This window comes from Anarhichas minor, unplaced genomic scaffold (assembly GCF_050575085.1).
Source record: "Anarhichas minor isolate MPS153535 unplaced genomic scaffold, ASM5057508v1 ptg000067l, whole genome shotgun sequence".
NCBI lineage: Eukaryota > Metazoa > Chordata > Actinopteri > Perciformes > Anarhichadidae > Anarhichas > Anarhichas minor.
The window spans coordinates 1,297,472-1,312,076 of record NW_027466513.1 but is presented as its reverse complement, the minus strand read 5'-3'; the positions used below and the strand labels follow the sequence as shown (position 1 = coordinate 1,312,076).

Sequence of the window (14,605 nt, the reverse complement as noted above, 5' to 3'; positions counted from 1 at the left end):
GAGAGCCTCTCATGCATGGGTAACATATTTACTCAGCGCCTTTCACTTAACGAAGTAGAAAGAGAGCCAAGACAATGGTTAAGTTCATCTGTTTGGTAAACTGGCATGACCGTGTTGAAAAAAAAAGAACAATCCGATAATATTTGCATATATTTCACTATTCGATTATATTATATAGGCTACAGGTACAGCTGGAAATATCTGGAAAAACATTAATTAATTTAGGAATATTTTAAGTTTAATTGTCAGGTGGTAATCCCTATATGAATATTATGAGTAATCCTCCCTGTAGGGATATCTAAGGATACCACAAGTGATAAACATCAGTAGGTAATCCCTAAGGGGGAATTAGCCCACCATAAGTGAACAAAAATATAATTAGGTGGTGTCAATATGAATATTATACAACGCTGAAATATCATGATGAATATTGATACAGTTGTTATTAAATATGATCCGATACAATAGTGTACAAATGAACTCACAAATGCGTACCAATAGGCTAAATGTATAATGGACCTGGTGTTGCTATAAATACTACAAATTATCCCATAATGACAACTTTAACATGGGAAGTTGAATCCTATGATGGAGGCGATGGGACTTGAGTGGGCTCTAACAAGGGGAAGGGGGGTGTTGTTGGTGGTAATATTTCAGAGATGTGCTTTTAATGGCCTTAATTCAGCCGCAGCCAGCTGTTTTTACTCGGCCTGGTAAAGGAGCGGGGACGTGGCAAGCTTGCAAAGCTCGTAGAAATTAGTCTCGGTCAGCCAGAGCAGCCTATGCTTCCTGCTAACCATCTGCTTACGGCTCACAAAAGGAGGATTTCGGGCAGCCAAGTAAAGGAATATGGGCTCATAAAAAAAGCTTTGAAGGTTCTCGTTACTTAGCGGAGGTGTAGCTGTGCTGGCGGAGCGCTGCGTTAACGCCTGTTTGCGTCCTGCGCTCATAAAGCAGACGCACCTCTGATAAGCGTTGACTCTCTCTAAGGGATCATTTCACGGAGGCGTTCCCTTTTAATTATCGAATTGTGGCCAGTTTATATTAGATTGATGTCGAACCACTTATCGTTATTTGAGCTGATCCGATGCAAACTGAGCGACTGGTTCTTAAGACAGAAATATCACTCAGTAAAGCTGACTGTGCGCACAGACCGGCTGCCGTAAATTGTTCTTTATATTAAGAGAAAGTTTGCTCACACACTTTCAATTAAACATTGAGCCTTTCTTCTTACGTTTTTTTTTTAGTTGACTGATAATAAAAACACTTTCAGAATCATATTGTCAAATATAAAATATGATTTAAAAAGTATAATATATTATTATTATTATTATTATATTATTGTTTTGTTCTTAATATCATGAATGGACAATAATAACTGCACACAGACTCGCTATCCATGGGATATTCCGGTGTTTTTTAGTTAAGTGGAAAAATATATTTGAGTGTTAAAGATCAAGCATGTCGACGTACTTTTGACAATTTGTGACAATAAAGGGCATACATGACAAAGTAAAACATAAATAGTAAATGTATATATAAAGTTTTTTATTTCTTGTATTTTAAATCTAAATCAAACTTTTCCAAATAGTTTTATTGTATTTCTTATTTTAATTTGGTTTCAAACTGGTAACAATTAGGCGTTTCTTTTTCCTCTTTGGCTCTGCGATGCATTTTCGCCTGATTGCTTTGCTTTAACGGGTTTTCAGGGGCAAAGCTGACAGAACACGACGATCAGGCTCCAAGTCGCTTTAATAAGAGTTTTATATGGGGTCTCAGTGTCCGCTCATATGAATGCGTTTTAAATCAAATCACAGATGCACTTTATTCAGCCGGTTAAAATAGCAGAACAAAACCGTCTTTAGAAATAAAGCTTTTTTTTATTCCTCTGGGCTTTTTTTTGAAGAGAAGAGAGGGCAGGAGAGAAAGGCCGAGGGGCGCCTCCTCCGCAGCTGAGGCTGACAGTTAGTTCATGGTTAACAGGATCATGAGCGCACTGCTCAGGCCGCACACTTCTCCTGTGCGCACTGAGCTGCGGCTCTGCGCACTGAATAGAGCCTGTGCAAAAAGAGTGATATTTAACACATCTGTTAAAGCGTTTTGATAGCAGAAATCCGTTTAAGACATTATTCCATGACGAGGGCCAGATTGAGTGTTGAGAATCCTATGAAACCCTAAAACCGATTTACATTTCATATTCTGCGCGGCGTAGCAACTAGTGTAGAAAATGTTCGCCCAGATTTAACATAATACACTCAGTTATTATTTTAATAGTATTATATTGTTTAATGCCTACTTTTATCATCTTATGTGTATATATTTTTTTATTTTTGCAATGCTGAAAATAGAATAAAAGAATAATTTCACATTGTTAACGAGTAGGCTGTATATTTTTTTATAATCTGCATAACAGAAAGACACCATGAATGGGAACGAATAAAGTATCTTTTATTTAAGTACTCATTAAAAGTCCCCATATAATGGCTGAATCTGTAAAGATTGCTCTTTAATTAGGCCGCTTGCCTCTGCCAAACAAAACAAATTGAAAGGAAAGTGGTCAACATGCAAAATTGATGACTGAGCCTCTTTTGTGGTGGGGACATTGTGTGTTGCTTGCTTATGAAGTCTAATGCAATCATAAATTGCGTCCTTCGGCCAATCAGCGGGCTGGGGGATGCGGCATGAAAGCGACCCATGTGGAGAACTTTGTTGAGCCCCATTGTTGAGGCTGTCAGCGCTGAGCGGAGGGCCGGGGAGGGGGGGCAGGCCACTATAAAATACCTCTCCCCTGAGTGGGGAAACCAGAGGAGTTAGCAACCATTCACACGACTGATTCTCTCCCAGCTGACACAAGGAGTATCTCAGATTTCACACACTGACTTTTTTCTCATCCGGGACCATGATGATCCCAAGCGTCCTCGCGCCTCCTGCCTTCTACCCGGGTCTGTACCGGCCCGCCGCCGCTCTGCCGTTCCACCACACCCACCCGTCCGGCTTCCATACCCACTCCAGCTTTCTAGTGGAGGACCTGCTGCGGATAAGCCGGCCTGCCGCCTTCATTAACCGGACTGTCCCGTCAGCGTGCGCCTCCCTGCCCACGGCCACCACCACCGTGTCCTTCAGCGGCGTGCCCGCGGAGCGCGCGGTGGCCACGACCACGGTGACGCGCGAATCGTGCTCGCCGAAAATGTCGGTGTCGAGCAGCAAGGACCCAACTTTTCTCAAGTTTGGAGTGAGCGCCATCCTCGCACCTTCACCAAAGATCGGTGAGTAGACGGACTCCGTGCTCCTACCATCAGTTTGAGTTGACGTGTTTCTTAGAAATTATTGTTTCTCATTCGGGAATGATTAACGTGTGATGTTCCTCCACAGCGTCCTCACACCCTTTCCACAGCCTGCACGCCAAGACCTTCCCCATCCCCTGCTTTGACGGGACCTTTCACCCCATATTCAGGACGCCTTATTTTCCAGGTAGGCGCAACTTTTACGCACTTCTCCATCTATCTTTAGCCTTTAGAATTCTGTCTGAACTAATTGCTTTTCAATGTAAAAAACTCTCGCACCCTGTCATATATTTTTTTAACCACCGAAAGAAGAAATCACTGTCTTATTAATGGGGAGCTCTGGCCCCTGCCCGGACGCACACACCCACCCCTAATTAACCAATTATCCCAAATCGTCACGCTCTAAATTTGAGGCGGGGTGGCGAGTTATAGTCCCCCCTGCTTCCCATTGGGGGGCGTTTTGGCATTTCTCTGGCCCCGCGTTTTCCCACAGAGCCCGGGGGGCCAGCGGGCCGCTGTGGCGGGCAACAAAGCCTTCAGCACCATGACCAATTTGGTCAGCTCCCACCGGGCGAACCACCCACACACCCCGGAGAGTGACTTTTACCAGGGGGGGGGGCAAAGGCGTGAACCAGTCATGCACTAATTTCCCTATTAGGCGCTATTGAGAGTTTTCAATATTCTCACAAGACCACATAGCGCGTTGTTGTTCCTGATTCTTCTGCGGCCACAGGGCAGCTACTGTCAGGAAGACGTCCAGTTAGCAGAACGCAGACAGGAAGAGTGTCTCGCGCGGAGGGAGTTGAAGTAAGGCGATTTAAAAATTAAAAATAAAAGCCCTACTGCATCCAAAAATGTCATAGCTGGGGGACGTTTGTCCCTGCGTGCTGCTCGGCCCATAGGATAGGTTACCACTGACCTCCAATCCTCCCTCTCTCTGTGCCCTAAACGTTTATTCTCCAAGCGGGCCAATCAACGAGTTGAGATAAAGAATAATCTCTAAGAAAAGTCTATAAAGTCGCTAGTCCGTGCTTTCATTCAGACAAATCATAATGGAGATGGAGTCTTTTCATGGGCTCAGCTGAAAGCCTCAACAAAACAACTCCAGCGTGCTGAATAGCTTTTCGTGTTCATTTAATGAAAATGATTTGAAGGCACGAAGAAAAAAAAAGCGCCATTCCCCTCCACTCTTCACTCCCCCCTCCGGGCATCAGTATTCTGGTATGCAGTTGTGTTTAGTTTGAAAGTGTAAATCTCCTTTTGTTGCGATAATATATGGCCTTCGCCGCCTGTCCAGAGTCTTTTCTGCGTTAGTTCATTACTACACAATTACCGTTCACGGTTTATTAACTCCTCTATCCGCCCTCACAGGGTTCCTTAAAGGATATGCTACCTCTTTACCATACCAATGCGGTTGGAGACCGGCCAATGTGCTAATTAGTCACCTCGTGCCATTTCACTTAAAACGGAGACGTATTGCACAGTTCTAAAGGAAGAAAACTTCCAATAAAAAGTTGAAAAGTAGGCTACGGGCTTAAAGGGAAATCATTATATTCATATAGATTTCTGAGGGATTTTTAGTTTAGATTTAGACAACAGAAGAATATTCAATATCTCCTAGTTGGTCATTTGTGTCTGCAGGGTCGTTTTAAGGATCATTTCTTCTCCGCGAACAGTATTTTTTTCGGAGATGTGGCAAAAAAAGCAAAGCTAACAAGTTCCAATTTCTCCTCTTTGTTTGTATTGTAGCATCTTCATCCGTTGTCCCCATTCCCGGGACCTTTTCTTGGCCCCTGGCCGCCAGAGGAAAACCCCGGAGAGGGATGCTGAGGAGGGCCGTGTTCTCCGATGTGCAGCGCAAAGCTCTGGAGAAAATGTTCCAGAAACAGAAATACATCAGCAAGCCCGACAGGAAGAAGCTTGCCTCTAAGCTGGGCCTTAAAGACTCACAGGTAAAACTTCACAAGTGATTCAAATCTTCAATAGGTCGTGCGTAATTTGCGCGTAACACCACTGTTGTGCATTCCGCTGCACTTAACGCAGAACTTTTTCACTCACCGTTTTGTCTCGCCGTCTACAGGTGAAAATCTGGTTCCAGAACCGGAGAATGAAGTGGAGGAACTCCAAGGAACGAGAGCTGCTGTCATCCGGTGGCTGCCGCGAGCAGACGCTGCCCACCAAAGCCAACCCGCACCCGGACCTCAGCGACGTGGGCAAGAAGTCTTCGGCTGAGGAGGAAGATGAGGAAGAAGAGTTTCGAAGAGAGAGAATCAGGGCGCAATCCAGCATCTCCTCTCCATCTCTTTCCAGTAAGCACTCGGACTTCTCAGAGTCAGACGAAGAAGAAATAACAGTATCTTAATTTATTTAAAAATAAGCAAATATAGAGAGAATATAACCCATGTTTTGTTTTCGTATGAGACTGTGACCAGATTTGTAAGAAGCTGCCGACCCCATAAATGTCATTGTTAAAAAAAAAAGTTTCTCTCAAGTTTGTTGCTTACTCAGCGCATGCGCACTGTACAGGATCTGCTTCTGGGACACAATTTGCTGTTTTGCACAGCTTTGTTCAATTGTACAGTATTTTGTACAATTTTGTATGGAAATTTTATGCCAAGAATATTGAGTTACTTTTACCTTGAATAGAGTTGTTTATTGAAAAAAATGTAGCTATTTGGTTAATAATTTATATGAATTTCTTTAATAAGTATGTTGTATTATGTGCTGTATATATGTTTATTTCACACTTTTTGTACAATACCAAATAAAATTGTAAACAATTCCAAGTCAAATGTGTGTTTGTTAGATTTTTTTGTTGTTGACACAATTCACAAATAACCTGGTTGACATGACGCTCTAAACGTCCACCTGCTTTTCCAGAAGGTAGGCTGGGAGGTTTAAAGAGAATACAAAGTACAATATTCTTTACATCACAGTCACAGAAATGATGTCAAACCGTTTTACATCACCATTCAACCCAGATTACCTTCCTATCTTTAACCTCAGATTGCTTATAGCCCTATAAACAGAATAGAATATACTGTAGTTTTGTTCATCACAAATCACATAAAACAGGCTTTGCAGTGAAAGGATGGGAATGAGTTATTAAGTCAACACATTTTCACCCAATCAACCTGCAAAACGTTCTGATTTCGAGCACCAAAACACATCAATATATTTTTCTTTCTTGCTCGTGGTCCAAATATTTACACCAACTTCACAGCATTGGGTTATACATGCATACACTTTAATTTGAATCCCAAAGTACTGCTTCTCGTTCATGTCTGCTCTTTGACAACCCGAGGTGCTCGAGGAGAGAGTCGACTCGAAAGCCCTGTTAAGCTTACAGACATTTAGACAATTAAAAAAATCTGCAAATGCACATAGTCTGTTAGAAAATAAGGTATTGTTTGAATTCAGTCCAGCACCAAAAGACATTTGTGCAACAGTCTGTTTTGGCCAATGTGCATGGAGATCTAAAAGGATTATCAAAGTGAGAACTTGTCGAGGCTTATTTGTGAAGAGGAAAAAGGACATTATCTCAAACATGGTAAAAGTTAAAAGAATAAATCTAGCCGTGGTGAATGTTTATTCCCCATTTAGAAAGTTTGTGTTTTTTGGGAAAAGTAGGACTCTAAAGGGATTTTGTAAATTAGATTTAGTCCTGGCCTTGTCTTGCTTTGTAAAATACATTAAAGATGTGGATGTCTGTGCTTACGTATGTGTTTGACCAGTGAAATGTGTGCACTTAATGACTGTGTTTAAAATTGCATACTTGTATACTATAAATGCTAAGTATGATGTAAAAGTGAAAGTGAGTACGTTTGTTCACACTTCATATGTGGATTTTGTGAATGCAATAAATGCCCGGATGTAGATTAGCAAGAATTTCTGAGTATACGACGTGAGCTTTCTGTGCATACTCAACTGCCCCAGAATGCATTACGTCAAGGTGCCTTGAGACCGGCTGTCAGTCGTGAGGTTTTGAGCCAGGCTACAACCTGGTAATGTGTCAATTTGTCTTTGTATATTTTCAGGAAGTGTGAATGGGCTTGCTGTAGTTAACATTCACTTTGTCTCTTTATCTTTTTAATCTTATCCTCCAGCAATCACACAGGCAACTTCAGCTGTAGAGAAGGAAGAAGAGCAGAAAGTTGCTGGCTGTTCACCCATCCAACCAGCAGCAGCAGCCTCATCAGTGTTCTCAGACGCTGGCAGCTGAGGCCCACTGATGCTCCCGAGTGTCTGTATCGCCATCTGCAGACAGCTCACACACACTGCAGCTGGGCAGGAACAGGAGTATCTCAGCTTGATTAGATGAAGCTGTGGCTCGGTGGAGATTGGAGGACTCCTGGTTGGTTTTTTGGTGATGACGGTTATGACTCTTTAGGGCGCTCTAGGAAGAGATAATTAAACATAAATCCCAATGACAGTAGGCAACGCTGAAAGCTGCTTTAAATGAGTAAAAAAGTAACAGCTTCTGAGGAAAAAAGGCAGCAGTATACTGATATGAAATAAACACATTATGATTATTCTCTAAAACCAAACAAAGCAAGGATGGAGAATTGCAACTGTTCTATTATTTTATTCCAGGTGAAGATGAACTGCAGTCTCACAAAAAAACAACACAAATTACATTTCGACATGAATACGTTGAATTTACTTTTTTTCTGAAATACGGTGCCAAGACTTTTTTGTGACTAACAATGCTGGGACATTTTTTAATTAAAATTTGTTATGAAATATTCTACTATGACTTGTATATGACATAGTATAGCATGACTTTCAATTGTTTACGACAAGCTTTATATTACTTTTAATCACAGCAATCTTAGGCCACCACTTATCAAACAATAAATTAGGAATACAAACTCTTTGACAAAATTCATACAAACACTGTTTTAACCAAATAGATCTTGGAAATCTAATGCATAAGCCTGCTTCAGAGTAGCTTCTAATACATGTTTTTATTTTATTTATTTATTGGTTTATTTGATAAGAGACAGTGCACATTAATAAAAACATTGCTGTAAATTCGCCAGAGTTAGCCAAGAGGCTATTTTTCATCTGTAATCCCAAGGCAGATGTTACAAAGTAAACCTAGAAACAGAATATTATAATAATACGATTATAATAAGATTACATTTACAAAGTTATGCAATATTGACCCTTTACAATGCGTGCACAAACAATGAAAGAAGTGAGAATATTAATATTAATAGTATCATCATTCAGGAGAATACATTGTCAAGACATGCAACACTGAGGCTCTCAAATTAAACACATACAAAGCAAATAAAATGAGGGATAACTAAATAGAAATGGACCATAGAGAAGATTATGCTGCATTGGTAGACACTAAAAATATCCATGTCAGAGGCACAAAACATAAAAGCACGCAGAGTATGTGAAAAATATAAATCAGTCAGACACAGCTAAACAACAATAAAAGACACGCATGCAGGTAGATGAGGGTCGACCGTAATCGTTTCAGTTTTGTTTTTCCAAATGAATAAAAGCGAATCAATGGCTGCACATGTCTTTGGGTCAACATAAAGTGAGATAGCATGCTGTTCTTGATATCCCCCCCACCTTTGCCGCAATGCGCGGCTCTGACGAGTCGTCTGTTGCAGAGAGAGGAGGAGCTGTATGACAAGAGGAGGAGGAGGTGCAGTCACAGTGCAATCAGCTGAGAGGATGCTAGCGCTTAGTTAGCTGTTAGCGTGGCGTTAGCTTATCAATATGACACGAACGCTGCTGAGGCGAAGGGATCTTCAGCTACAATGCTCTGCGGTCTTTGACGTTGCTCCCCGTCTCTTAGGAAGGGAGTTTCATATGCAGACGCTTACTCTAAACAAAGGCAAGCAAGATATTAGGATGGATAACGTTACCACGAGCAACATCTCGAGTGCTTACTGACGTTAGCTTCGCTAGCCTGCCTAGCATGTTTTTAGCATGCTGCAATATTTATCCGTCGAGCACTTTCTTGTAGAGACCAGCAACACTACCTCTGCTTTATTCTGGTGCAATGCGTAAGTAAAGCGAGGCTTATTATTATACAAGTATGCGCTTTGGTGACATTATTTTTAATAGAGGTTACGGTTGTTTACGTTAGGAACTCTCGCGAGAACTTGGTTTCATGTGCAACGTGGTGACGAAAGGGTTGTCATTTCTTGCAGATTTATCTATCAAAAATGGGTTTTCTTCACAATACATTCGCTGACAGTTCTGTAGCAACGTTTATAATAGCTTGGAGTTGCCATTACGACGTGTCACGGTGTATGATACAGTATATATTTAAAGTTACGTGTCTTTTGAGGAGGGGCCAATTTGGCGCAACTCTCAACGCGGGAGATTTCATTCAAATAGCAGGGACCGCCAAGAACACTGGAGCAGAAGCTTGTTAACCTTCCAGTAGTCTGTTGTAGTTCCACGTCTTGCTTAGTCTTTTGTCCGTATACGTTATTCAGTGTACTGTCGGTGTTAACTGTCAAAACTTTTGCCAACATGCCCTCCCTAGAAGTTACAGAAGTTGGAGATGCATCTGCAATTTCTCCATCGAAGAGGGCAAGGACGGAGACAAAGCGTGCAGAAGACAGATCTGTCCTCAGGTTCGCAAAGCTTTCTGAGTATGCCACGGCACCGACCAGAGGCTCAACTAAAGCAGCGGGATATGATCTCTACAGGTTGGTTACACGATGAGTTAATATGATGTTTAGCTTTACTGATAGTCACTTCAAATGCTTGTGAGCATTTAGCTGCAACGGTTGTATCCTAGTGCTGTGTAAAAGCGTCTGTTAACCAGCCAACCTTAACTCTCTGGATTGAAACAGTGCATATGATTACACCATTGGTCCTATGGATAAGGCCATCGTGAAGACAGACATCCAGATAGCAGTACCACATGGCTGCTATGGGAGAGTGGGTGAGTGTTTGACATACTGATGCAACTCTGCCAGTACATGTTTTTCCTGCTTTGTCTACTTGCTGCTTAGGTTTAGCTCACTGCATGTGAGTTCATGTCAGGATTATGTCACACTAGTTGATAAGATGTGTCTTTGTCCATTGTGTCATTCTCAGCACCGAGGTCTGGACTGGCAGCAAAACACTTCATTGATGTTGGCGGTGAGTCTTTGCATGTTTGATCTACTTATGACTAGAATCCATGTGAGCAGGTGATGTTCTAACCCGGGACACGTCCAGTCATTTTAATTTTTTTCCCCCGACTGCGTCTGTATGTTCTCTCCTCAGCTGGAGTTGTAGATGAAGACTACAGAGGAAATGTGGGAGTTGTGCTCTTCAACTTCAGCAAGGCCTCTTTTGATGGTGAGTGGCGGCGTCAGTGACGAACATCACCTTCATGAAATACATCGTGATGACGTAAGGCTGGGGGGTGTCATTCACAGTAAACATAACATGTTGAGTTTAAATCTGACCCAGCTCCCTGTAGGTTAACAGATTTAACTGTTTAATAAATCTATGTATAGCAGAATGAACGAGGTCATTGCATCTCTGACACTAAATTATTCTCTACGTTTGGTAAAACACAAAACTGGCTAAAACTAATATTAAATAAAAAAATATTTTTTAACCTGGAATATTTTTGTTTAGAAATGAAGAAAAACATTTTTTGCTATTAACATTTGCTTATTGCATCCTGTACATAACTAAAGATATGAAGCTCTTTATACATATATTTTTTAAAGTCTTTGCTACAGTCTTTGCTTTTTGTTGTTGTTATCTCCGTCTGTTTGTCTTTCCAGTGAAAAAGGGCGACAGAGTTGCTCAGCTGGTCTGCGAGAGGATCTGCTACCCAGATCTGGTGGAGCAAAAGGTAAACTGCAGGTTGAAAAAACAACACTAATGTATTCGCACTAAGTTTCCAGTTTATTGGGTACACTTGTATTAAACTGCATTAGTTTTATCCAACGGTCCTGCAGTAAATCCTCCCCTCCTGGAGGTTATAATGTTCAGTGTTTGTCAGCTGCATTAGAGAGGTGTTGATTCAACTTAATGATCATTTTGGAGGCTTTAGTTTGTGGTGTTGTGGAATTTCATTGTTACAATGACGGGTGTTTTCTATTTTTACCCAACCCAATTATAGCATGGAGGATAGGCAAAATAACACCTCGGAAATGCAATATAATTTAACCACAAACTTCATCCCGTAAAAGAATCATTTAGTTGAATCAACACCTCTGAAACAGCTTCAACATAAAGTGAACATTCAACACCTTCATGAAGGTAGAATTTATTGCAGGACTGCCTAAAACTGGCAACTTGAGTGTGCTTTACCTGTTTCAAATTGTTGTGGAAACATTGTCAGATTTTCCATTAGATGTTTGGCTTTATTTCATGTTCGTCATCGGATAGATTTTAATCATAAATTCATGGCTGTGTTCTTTCAGACGCTTGATGAGACGGAGCGTGGTGCTGGAGGTTTTGGATCAACTGGATGCAACTGAAAGCTCCAAATATTATTTGTGATTAAAATATATTGATTGGGTACGAATAAAATCCTTTTTTTTGTACTTTGGAGAGTTTTGGTGTCTTTACTGGGACTGTCACAGTTTGAGTTCTGTCAGGTGAACTTCTTGTCTGACCCCAAAGTAAAAAATAACAATCTTCCAAATCTCCACATGGGGGCAGTGCAGGACAATAAATGCTTCTCGGGTAAATAACCTAACCATGTTGAGCTCAACTCCAGTGAGTTTTACAGCCTTTAGTTTAACTTTGTCACATTAATAATTCAATCTGGATGAAGGGGACGGTACAGCAGTGAATACATATACACCAAACATGTTTTTATTGTGAATTTACAACTAAACCTTTACTGATGGGAACACAGACTGGTGTCAGGCTGGTCTGTGGCAATGCAACACTGATTGTATTTTGTGAGAGAATGTGTGGCCATGAAGACCTCAGTGCATAATCATGAAGGCCCAGGTTTGGCATCATCAATGTGTGTGTGTGTGTGTATGTATACACAGTTTACAAAGGAAGTAGTTGGTCATTATAAGCACCATTACAAACCCCTCTATTCCAGGGGCTTCCTCTAGTTTACAAATGCTTCATAGATTAAAAGTGGCATCGATTATTACAGTATAAACACAATTTACATGTAGTATAAAGGAGAGCGGACAGGCTATGCAGCTAGCTGTTACTGTTGCAAAGACATGAAATCTTCAGAATGACCAATGGGATTGTACTGTTGACTACTGAGTTTTGTAGAGTAGTACAGTGCATTCAGAAGTCTATGTGGTTGTGTTGCTAGCACCAGTAAATATGAATTATTCTAGTCGGTAGGAAAAATGGAAAAGCATAGTTTAAATATGCAGTTGGAGTCATTCAAGCTCAGACATGGCTACATCTCAATAGTCCATAGTGGGTTCCTTTCCTCTCCTAAACATTCTCATAATTTCATCTTCACTTCGTTAAATTAACATCTGGGGAAGGAGAAATGTGTTCACTTTCATGTATCCAGGTTTGTTCAGTTGTTTACCTGAGGGGAGGAAATGAATGTATTGCAGACTATTGGGACCCACCCTTTTCTTCCACCTAAACTGAGTTCTAAAAAAAAAACTCAGCCTTTAGAGCTTTCTGCAGTCCTCATGCACTTCAAAGTGGCACCTGATTCCACATATCATCATACAACATGAAACCCGACGATTAAAAACCACTCACGTTCTCAATAGTGCTTCACACACAGCTGACGTTGTGTGTCGGGGCAATATGTTCTTCATTTGACTGAAATCTTTCATACTACCTCATTCAGCTGGCATGTTCCACAGAAATTGTATCTATGATATGTAGAATCATCTTTGGCAATCAAACGACGCAGTCCCCCCACCCACCCCTTTCTTGTCTCTTTGGTGGCGAGCCCTTCTCCCTGTTGGAGCAAGTAGAAGTTGCCCCTAACCACTGATCCAGAGTCAGAGATGTTTGGCCTTTTTGGCGAATTGTGAGCCTGACACTGGATTAGCAGCTTTAGCAACATCTGCCTGTCTCAGTCTTGTGATGGTTAATGGAGGATGATCTGCACCCTCATCTTCAGTATGTCTCCCAGCTGTCCTGTGAGGTAGTCTTTATCGTGTTGGTCCTCCAGCTCAGCCAGCTCCTGCTTCCTGTAGAGCGGCATGCTGCTGATCTGAAGGTAGTACGCCCCTGGGGGGAGGGCCTTCTTCTTGCTCAGATGCAGGTAGCTGACGCCCTCTCTCTGGTTGATCTTGAAGTAGCCCTCTTCGTTTCCGTAGTCGATGCTGTAACGCACGTGGTCAGTGAGGGTCGATAAGGCCGGGGTGAACTCAAGGATGTGGTCGCGGTTGCTCAGGTCGCTGATGTTCAAGTGGAACTGCAGAGTGTCCTCGATGTCAACACTGGCCAGGCTGACCATCTCCTTCTCAGTCAGCTGCAGAAAGACAAACATGGTCCAACATTTTAGTGGATACAAGACATTTGTCCTAGAGTACATAATGTTTTCTGTCATTAATCAAGCGAGGGAAAAGAACAAGTTGTAATAGTACATATGCTTCCCCCAACCAGTCAAGTTGTAGTTTACATCCATATCCAAAATCGAATCACTTCATCGTTGTATCCTTTTACATCCTGTGTCCACAGATCGTTTTTTTTATGAGCACCAGTGTCTATTTGTAATTGTTCCCAACGAGGAGAGGGCGTAAAAGCGCTGCACACAGTGTCTTTTCTCTGAGCGCTCCGCCTTTTTTGTGTTGAACGTCCTCGTCGCTTTATAGCTGTCGGATTGAGCGGTCACAAGCTCATCCACACAAAGTATGAAGCAGACATCCTTTGGTCGGTGCTCATGGTGAAAAACGATGACAAACAAATGGATAGTAGGCCAAATAGACAATACAAACCAAAGGAGCGATACTAGTCTATCATACAACGGGGGTTAGAGTAGTGATATGTTGTTAAGATATTGTTGTCACAGAAACATAAAAAAAGTGCTTGGAGCGTTTTTTTGATGAAATGCTGGAATGAAGGCCTGCGAGCCTGTGGGTGCTTTTTTCTTCCAGAAAAAGACGCTATGTGGACACAGATTCTTACCCATTAGTGTGGAATTGTCATAATTAGCATATGAATTCTTGAGTTATGGTCAAAAATATGTTTTGTGAGGTTGCAGTGACCTTAGGCCACCGAATTTGAATCAGTTCATCCTTGGGTCAAAAATAAATTCTCTCAAGGGGTTCCTGGGAGAATGGGACATACGGACGGATGGACAGAAAACCTGAAAACATAATGCCTCCGGCCACGGCTGTCGCCTGCGCAGAGAATAAAAGTACGTGCAAACTGGACTGTTGCCA

At 41.7% G+C, this 14,605-nt stretch overlaps 3 protein-coding genes across 4 annotated transcripts in view; 2 read left to right on the top strand and 1 right to left on the bottom strand.

The window, feature by feature from the left end:
* The first annotated feature begins 2,899 nt into the window (after positions 1-2,899).
* Positions 2,900-5,646, top strand: LOC142934304 (homeobox protein DBX1-B-like). Its single transcript, XM_076078835.1, has 4 exons — positions 2,900-3,266; positions 3,373-3,471; positions 5,034-5,236; positions 5,365-5,646. Exons 1-4 carry the CDS (start codon positions 2,900-2,902, stop codon positions 5,644-5,646), a joined length of 951 nt encoding a protein of 316 aa, XP_075934950.1.
* Positions 5,647-8,946: 3,300 nt separating this feature from the next.
* dut (deoxyuridine triphosphatase) lies at positions 8,947-11,815 on the top strand. Of its 2 annotated transcripts, none has more exons than XM_076078780.1 (7): positions 8,947-9,144; positions 9,805-9,970; positions 10,118-10,209; positions 10,365-10,409; positions 10,536-10,610; positions 11,048-11,118; positions 11,693-11,815. In XM_076078780.1, exons 1-7 carry the CDS (start codon positions 9,027-9,029, stop codon positions 11,747-11,749), a joined length of 624 nt encoding a protein of 207 aa, XP_075934895.1. In that variant the 5' UTR covers positions 8,947-9,026; the 3' UTR covers positions 11,750-11,815. The 2 variants fall into 2 exon arrangements, with proteins under 2 accessions (XP_075934895.1, XP_075934896.1); XM_076078781.1 differs by lacking the exon at positions 8,947-9,144 and adding an exon at positions 9,151-9,316.
* A 258-nt stretch (positions 11,816-12,073) lies between these two features.
* fbn1 (fibrillin 1) overlaps positions 12,074-14,605 on the bottom strand; it is a 58,391-nt gene continuing 55,859 nt past the window's right edge. Inside the window, exon 65 of the mRNA XM_076078764.1 lies at positions 12,074-13,692. Coding sequence (XP_075934879.1) covers positions 13,306-13,692 — 387 coding nt within the window. The 3' untranslated portion in view covers positions 12,074-13,305. The remainder of the gene's footprint in view (positions 13,693-14,605) is intronic.